Source organism: Neomonachus schauinslandi, chromosome 2 (assembly GCF_002201575.2).
Source record: "Neomonachus schauinslandi chromosome 2, ASM220157v2, whole genome shotgun sequence".
Classification (NCBI taxonomy): domain Eukaryota; kingdom Metazoa; phylum Chordata; class Mammalia; order Carnivora; family Phocidae; genus Neomonachus; species Neomonachus schauinslandi.
In genome coordinates this window covers 136,529,355-136,538,414 of record NC_058404.1, presented here as the reverse complement: position 1 = coordinate 136,538,414, position 9,060 = coordinate 136,529,355, and the positions used below count along the sequence as shown (strand labels likewise).

Genomic DNA, 9,060 nt, shown 5'->3' with positions numbered 1-9,060 from the left:
CTACAATTTTCAGGAATATAAAATCATCCTTTCAACGGGCATAACACATTTAACTTAGATTGTTCATATGCTGTGATCCACAAGGGGTCCTCTAGGATGGTGGTTTTCCAATTGTGTTCCATGCTATTTTCAGATTTATTAGCTTCCTGTTGTTGAACAAATCACCAACAAACCACTGGCTCAAAATAACACAATTCTATTATTTTACAGTTCTGAAGGTCAGAAGTCTCAAGAGGGTCTCAGTAGGCAAACAGGTGTCAGCAGAGCTGAGTTCGTTTCTGAGGCTCTAAGAGAAAAATCTGTTCCTTTGCTTTTTGCAGCTTCTAGAGGCTGCCTGCATTCCTTGGCTTGAGGCCCCCTTCCACCCAGAAAGCCGGCAATGGCTGGTTGAGTCTCTTACATCATTATCCTCTGACTGACTCTGATTCTCCTGACTCCCTCTTTCCTTTATAAGGACCTTTGTAATTACAATGGAGCCACCTAGATAATTCAGGATAATCTCTCCATCTCCAGATCAGCTGATTGCCAACCTTGACTCCATCTACAGTGCTAATTCCCCCTTGCCATGTAGCATGACATATTTATACTTTCCAAAGATTAGGAGGTAGGGATCTTTTGGGTAGGGTAGTGGGGTGTTAATTCTGTCCACCATACCAGATATTATACACATTTGAGTTAAAAATTTTTTCCCAGCTGTATTGAGGTATTATTGATATATAACATATGAAATGTAAGGTGTACAACCTGAAGACTTGATATATATATATATATATATACATATATATATATATACATATATATATATATATTGCAAAATGACTACCACAATAAAGTTAGTATCTCCAACCTCTCACATAATTATTTTTTGTGTGTAGTGACAGCATTTAAGATGCACTCTGTTATCAACTTTCAAGTATATAATACTGTACTGTTAACTATAGGCACCATACTGTACACAGATCCCCAGAACTTATTAATCTTGTAACTGGAAGCTTGTGCCCTTTGACCAAAATCTCCCCATTCCCCCTACTCCCCCATTCCAGCCTCTGGCAAAACACCAAGCTACTCTGTTTCTATGAGTTTGGCTTATTTAGATTCCACATATAAGTTAAAACATACAGTATTTGAGTCAAAATTCTTAAAACAAAAAAATTTATTTTTATTTAAAATACTCAGAAGAAACAGGGGCGCCTTGTGGCTCAGTCGTTAAGCATCTGCCTTCGGCTCAGGTCATGATCCCGGGGTCCTGGGATGGAGCCCCGCATCCGGCTCCCTGCTCCGCAGGAGGCCTGCTTCTCCCTCTTCCACTCCCCCTGCTTGTGTTCCCTCTCTCACTGTGTCTCTCTCTGTCAAATAAATACATAAAATCTTTAAAAAAAACAAAAAACAAAAAAATGAAAGCTGGACTATGAACCACTGTGAGCACACCTCAGGCTAGACAGCTGCTCTCTCACAACCTTTTTAGCTGCAACAAGTAGAATACGTGCAGACGTGCAGTGAAACCCAAGGTTTTACTAAGACATTGGATGCCATACTTTGGCTCACATTAAGGGCGGAGTGTCAATGAACGAGATGTGATGCTAGGGATAAGATCAAGGCCAGGGGAAAGGGACACTTAAGAGGGGATAAAATGGGCAGATTCTACTAGACAATACTGTATGAATGTTAAGTGCACACACTTTGGATGGGAGAGCCTGGGTCCTGAATTCCTGCTCTGCAACTAACTTGTACATGACTTTGGGAAAGTTATTTTAATTTCTCTGTGTCTCAGTTTACTCATCTGTAAAATGGAAATAATAGTATGGGCCTTACAGTGTTGTTGTAAGGATTAAATTAGTCACATGAAAGACTTACAACAGTAGTTGGCACATAGAAATTACCAGGTAAATGACGGTTATAATAGTGTAGTCTAAAATGTTAAGGCACGAAGAACTTAGACTGTGGATCTTTTTGCAATGTTTCCAATATATATCTCAGACAGGTGAGTAAAACTTTAAGTCAGTCCAGCATTCAAAAACATTGCTAGTTATTACCGTTTTACCTATAGATAACTAGCCGTGTATATTTGAGCTATAAATTTAAAAAGGATGGGGGAGAGGCAATATTTAAGTTGTGTTTAAAAAGAATCTTTGAATTGTTAATTTGGGTTGTATTCATTCTTTGCACAGGTCCCTACTTTGTGTGATGGACTGGGCTAAGTGCCATGTGGCATATGAAGATGATAAAAAAGGTCTTGGCCCTCCATGAGATTTCAAATTACCAGTATGAAAAAAAGACATGGGCATAATGAAGGGCTCAGAATACTTACAGGAGAGGAAGAACCCATGTATGGGGTGGGGATGAGGATGTACTTGGACAATTTCATAGGGGAGACAGTATTTGAGAATTTGAAGCATACAGTACATTGTTTAAAAAGATTTTTTATCTATTTACTTGAGAGAGAGAGAGTATGTGTGTGTGTGTGTGTGTGTGTGCATGCACAAGTGAGTGGGGGAAAGGACGAGGGAGAGAGGAGATTATCTCAAGCCGACTCCATGCTGAACATGGAGCCTGACGCAGGGCTCGATCTCACGACCCTAAGATTATGACCTGAGCCAAAATCAAGGGTTGGACGATCAAGCAACTAGGCTACCCAAGTGCACCCATATAGTACATTTTAAAGATAATTTTTCATGCACTGGGGGTAGCAAAAAACAATTAGGAAATGAAGGGTTTGGAAATCCCAGGGAAAATTCTGGGATTTCAAATAGTCTAGTTTGATGAAAAAATGTATAAGAGAATAATAAAAGGTCTGGAGGCAAAGGTAGGCTGGAGATAATGTTGAGGGAGTTGGATCGCATTTTGTGGTGGACACTAGATTTTTGAGCAGAGAAATAATGTGCAAGTATTGAAGAAGATGGATTATTAGTGGGAAAGGTGAGAGGTATATTTAAAACATCATCTACAGTTCTTCATGTATAATTAAAATGTATTTTTTTCATTTATAAATTATAGGGAATATTTAATTGAAAAATAGGTACAATAAATCATTCCTGTTTGAAAATGCTTGTCAGACAGCTTCATGCCTTTTCAGCGGCAGAGACCTCAATACTGGGGAAATCAGGAGGCAACCTCAGCAACTCTTCCACTTCCTCTTGTAAAGCCTCTGCTTTTTCATGCAACAGCATCTACAATAAAGACATCAAGACATGAGGCCAAAATATGCATTGTCAGGAACTGCTACCATTTTTACCACCACCTACTAGATCCTTGAACCCTTACACACCAGCAATGTAGGCATTAAAACTAATAATGAGACTGAAAAATAGCCACTTAAGGACAAGTGATTATAGTCAAAGAAACTGCAGCATTTAGCTAAAGCCATTTTAGCTGATCACTGCTTTTGGAATCCCAAAAATAAAGGAGCTTTATCACTCTCAAAGATCTGTTTTATTGAAGACTCAGCCACTTAAAAATTAACTTTTGATCTATAAAATTTAAGGCAATTTTGCAAAAATTTAATTAGCTCTTGAAAATGTTATCCTTTATATGCGCTTTTTATTATTCCTCAAAGTTTAGTATGCTATCTTTTAAAAACCTATCAGTGTTTCAAAGGAAAGTTTTATTCAAGCTCCTAAAATTAACATGGCTAATTTCCAAAGAAACATAAGAGTCAAGAAAGTATTTCTGAATATGGCACATAGTAGATGTCAAGGAATATTTGCTGAGTAACGATTTTCCCTCTTTCTTGTAAAAACCGGAAATAGGGGTGCCTGGCTGGCTCAGTTGGTAGAGTCTCTCGGGCTCAGGGTTGTGAGTTCAATCCCCACAGTGGGTGTAGGGATCACTAAAAAAATAAACTTTAAAATCAAAAAACAAAAAACCAGAAATACAGTTTTGGTGTTTGCTGCAGCTGGGTGTTGTGTATATTGGGGTGCAGTATGTACATTACTTCTGTTACATAAGTTTTATAACAAAAAGTTCAGCAAAATCACATAGAGAAAAAAAAATCATAGGACACAAAATGAAAGTGAAAAACCCACTCTATCCATGTGACATAAAGCATAGCATTACATAGCATTATAAATAGAAGAGATTAAAATGCAACGAGGCAAGCTTTCCAGTAGCTGAGGTAATGGTGACCAAGTAAAGCTAATCTCCCAATGCATCCTCCAAAAACTATACAGATCAACAAGAACAGCCAGTACACTGCACAAAACCCATGGGGCCAGCATTACTAGAATACAGAGAACACCATCACCTTCATATCATAGTAAAAATACCTGCCAATTTCCAGCAGAACCATTTCTCAGGCTCCCACTCCAAGGGATTGCAGAGATCAAGGTGAGATTGAGAAAAAAATACATGGGAAGGAGAAGAGGGAAACAGGTCTTAGATTAAATACAATCACCTTCAGAGAGAGAAAGGCTACCCCAAGTATAAAAATACTGAGAAAAGACTCTTGATAGATGGAAGCATTGTCTATAAGAAGGGATTTAAAGTGCATGAAACTCTAGAAAGCAGTCTTGGAAAGGTAATGCCTCTGGGGGAGAAGACAAGTAAAAAGGGAGAAGAGCCCCTTAGGCTGAGCAGGGAGTGGAAAAAGAAATGAGGGTAAAATTTCGGATCCTGTAAGACAAAAGGAAATTCAAAAAAATCAAAGAACACACTTTTATTTGCACTCCTCTCCCACCCCAAACTATCCTTTGCAACACTGACAGAAGAGAGACTCTTGAACTAGAATTCTCATCAGCCATTCCAGATGGCCATCTCTGTCTGAGAAATGCAGGGGCATAAGCAGTTCTTATTATACTACATTACTATATAAAAGGAAACAAAATGAGAATCAAAGTTCTCCAGCTCATAAAAATTTATTCTTCTGAAAGCAAACTACGAAGCAGAAAAGTTGTGATGCAACATTCCAAACTGAATTAAATATTCTCAAATAAACATCTGGAGATATGGGGGAAAAACACACCCTCAATAAGTCCCAAACTAAGAACAGAAATGGACCCAGAACAGGAAGAAATGAAATAAAAGTTGAGTAAGCTCAGGCAAGAATTAGAAGAAACAGGCAAAATCATATTAGAAATAAAAACTAACCAAGTGATCAAAGAAGAATAGATTATAATAAAACTTAATTAGGGTAATGGGAGCAGGAACAGGGGTGGGGCAAGAAAACAAGATAATGAAAATGAGATAAAGAAAGAAGTAAAAGGGCGGCTGGATGGCAGAGTTGGTTAAGCATCTGGCTCAGGTTGTGATCTCAGGAACCTGAGATCAAGCTCTGCATTGGGCTCTGTGCTGAGTGCAGAGTCTGCTTAGAGTTTCGCTCCTTCTCCCTCTGCCCACCTACCTGTACTCTCTCAAATAAATAAATAAATAAATAAATAAATAAATAAATAGAGAGAGAGAGAGAGAGAGAGAGAAGTAAAAAGGGCCAGAGAGATTGAAATGGAAGATGGGCAAAGAAGATTCAACATACATATAATTGGAGTTGCTAAGAAAGAAGAATCAAACAGTGGATCATATTGAACTAATATGTAAACCTACAATCTGGGGCACCTGAGTGGCTTGGTCAGTTGAGCAACTGACTCTTGGCTTCAGCTCAGATTGTGATCTCATGGGTCATGGGTTCAAGCTCCGGGTTGGGTTCCATGCTCAGCGGGGAGTCTGCTTGAGATTCTCTCCCTCTGCACCCCCAACTCACACGTGCATATCTGTGTGTGCTTTCTCTCTCTCTCAAATACATAAATATATTAAAAAACAAAACTACAATCCAAGGAAACTTCCAGAAATAAAAGAAAATAAAGATATCCTAGTAAACTATTTCAATTTAAAATAAAGAAAATATGTTCATGTTTTACATACTAAAAAAAATTCGTAAGGATGGGGGAACTAAAATGGAACACAAACAGACTCTAACTGCTCTTCAAACGAATTACATAACCACAGTGAAGCAGATTTTTTAGAAAAGTAACATTTGAGCACATTATTTCAATTATATATTCTCAGACTAAAGACAAAAAGAGCTGTAAATAATACTAACTCCTTAGTTTTTTTACAATAGTATGCTTTAACAATTCCGAAATTATTTTCAGTGCATTCTAGGATTGAGCAAAACAGATGACTATGTTGATGAAGACAGGAGCTGGGTTTCTCACTGTTGGAGAAAGGAACTAAAAATATGAGAAGAGGTAAGACTACAGTGAGTCCTGTAGTGTGGGATCAGTATGCATTAAAGGTGACTGGAAACTCTTTGATGTTTACATTGATGGATGGGATCTAATTCTTCTCTTGAACCTGTGATTCAGGTAACTAACAGAATGTAGTGGAAATGATGCTGCATGATTTTCAGGGGTCTGTCAAAAGAAACTACAGTTTTTGCGTTGGTTTCTTGGAATGAGACCATTCCAAGATCTCTTGAATGCTCCCTCGCATATCCCAGCACCATGCTGTAAGAAACCCAAGCTAGGGACGGCTGGCTGGCTCAGTTGGTAGAGCCTGCAACTCTTGATCTTGGGGTCATGAGTTTGAGCCCCATGCTGAGCACAGAGCTTACTTAAAAAAAAAAAGAAACTTAAGCTATAGATAAACGAGAAACACATAATATTTTAAAAGAAATTATACCAGATTGAATAAGAGGGGACAGAGATGGTACAAAATAAAAAGAACCTTTGAATGCTTGAACTTTTCTGGACAGGGAAAAGACTGAGAAAGCTACCCAGCTGCAAACAAGGGCCACTACTTACGGGAAATAAAGAATGATTCAGATGAGGGAATTCAAAGCCAGGAAGAATCATTCCCAGGGAGAATTAAGTCCTAATCAAGGAACTGGCCACATATGCCTGGCTGGATATCAGAATTGCTTCTATGTACCACACATATTCCCTCTTCTTGAATGGGATTTTACTGTGGTTATCCTGTCTCTCTTCACCATTGTATCTGTATCTCTTTAGTTCACAGATCTTCAGAGTGAGAGGAATATATCTGTGAAATTGTGCTCAAGGAGCATCACCTGCACCTAGGCTTGATTTAGGAGAAATACTGGACCTTGAGCCTCAGTCTGAAGCCATAAAGGGATAAATCTTTTAGGGATGAGTAATTTTGCATGTGGGAGGAATGTAAATAATCTGTGACCAGAGAGCAGACATTACAGATGACTGCAAATTATTTGGCACTCCCCTCATGTAGAGGTGGGGTCTAATTCCTCTTCCTTTAGATCTGGGCTGATCTTAATGGCCTTCTAGTAACCAATAGGATACCGCAGAAGTGACACTACTTAACTTCTGAGGTTAGTTCAGAATATTTCCTGCCTTTTCTGCCTCGATCTCTCAAAATGTCCACTCTTTGGACATTTCCTCTTGAAACTGAGCTGCCATGCCATAAGAAACCCAAGCCCCATGGAAAGGCCATATGTAGTTGCTCCAGTTGAAAGCCCTAAGTAGCAGCCAATTTTCATGTGAGTGAATCATCTTGGGTATCCAATTCAGTCAAGCCTTCAGATGACTATAGCCCCAGTAAAAATCTGACTGTAATTGCATGAGACTCCAAGTAAGAATCACACAGCTAAACTTTTCCAGAATTCCTAATCCACAAAAACATAAGCAAAATAAAAGAGCTGTTTTAAACCACTAAATTTTGATGTAAAACTTTGTTATGCAGCAGTATGTACCTGGAAAAATTAGAATTGGAGTTATCAGTATGAGTTCATGGCCTTTAAGAATTTATATGTAAGTATAGAAAAATATACAGGCTTATACAGGCTCTCTCTGCTAAGAGAACCTAGAAACAATGATATCTCTCTCGTTGTGAGCATACTTAGCCCCTCAAACTTGGGTTTCCTCACCAAAAAGAATTAGGACTCTTTGGAAAAACGGCTGATTCCATGACTAAGGCAAGCTGAACATGGACTATCTTGTGCAAGAGTACAGTTATTTAAACAAAGAGAGAACTAGTTATTAATTTTATTGTTTCTCAGCTCCAAATCCATCCCTCATGGTCCTGCTGGAGACAGATAACCCTAGAGCTAGATCCTGTAAACACTTCTCCTTTGCCAGCGGGTACAATATTCAGCTTGGTCAGTAGAGGGCACTGGAGGCACTGCAGGGGAAGGGGCTTCTCCCGGTTTTGGTGTGTCTTTTTCTTAGGGCTCCTGCAGTGCTAGTCTGGTATGCTGATCTGGTGGTCCTCATTACAGTGAGTTTCAACAGCATCCCTGCAGACAGCTTTCCAGCAAGTTCCATGGGTACTCAAGCTAGCTTCCAAGCAAGTTCCATAGCACACTCCGGGGAGCTTCCTGGCAGTTCTGTCAGCATCCTGGTGGGCAGCTTCCTGCTTCAAGCCTTGGCTGCGACACAAGGAACTCATGTGCTCTCTGGTGAGCCACAGCCACACCCTCTCCGATGAAGCCTCTCTGATGAAGTATGAAGCCCAACCACAGGGGGTGGTGTGGGGTGAGGGTGGACGTTCTTCGCATTATTCCTTCCCATGGTTGCTGCAGTTCTGTTTACCCCTTAGAAGCCGACGAATAACCTTTGTTACTAGTTACTAATTCTTTATATTAAACTTTCCTCTTCACATTATTGTGTGCTTTCTGTTCCTAAAATTAGAACCTGACAGATGTACCCCAAAAGTAAGAAAATCCAGTAATGATGGGGACAGGTCAAAAAGACAAATAGGCCCACATCTAGAAAAGGATAACTAGGATAGTAAATTGCCTAAAACTAGATTATTTAATATGGATGAAAGAAGCAGAAAAGAGAAATGCCTGGAAACAAAGAGAGCTGTTTTCAAATATGTGAAAAACTACCATAGGAACAAAGAAAATAGACTAGTTCTAGACGGTAGTACTTACAATCTAATGGTGGACATTGTAAGAAGGCAACAGTTTATTGGGGTGCTTTCTGGAACACTAAGAGTGTCCAAAAATAGAACAACCTAATTTTTGAGGTTGTAAGCTTCATGTCAATGAAGGCACGCAAAGGTGGGAAGACCAGATGTCAGGGATGCTGAGGAAAGGCCTTCTGTGAAGAGGGTGAGGAGGCAGAATTCCGTGAGTTCCAGAGTTCCCTGTACTTC

General features: G+C 39.3%; 1 protein-coding gene across 1 annotated transcript in view; it reads right to left on the bottom strand.

Moving 5' to 3' along the window:
• Window positions 1–3,059: 3,059 nt before the first annotated feature.
• The window catches only part of HELQ (helicase, POLQ like), a 50,206-nt gene continuing 44,205 nt past the window's right edge, over window positions 3,060–9,060 (bottom strand). The window contains 1 exon segment of the mRNA XM_021702355.1: window positions 3,060–3,167. Coding sequence (XP_021558030.1) covers window positions 3,060–3,167 — 108 coding nt within the window.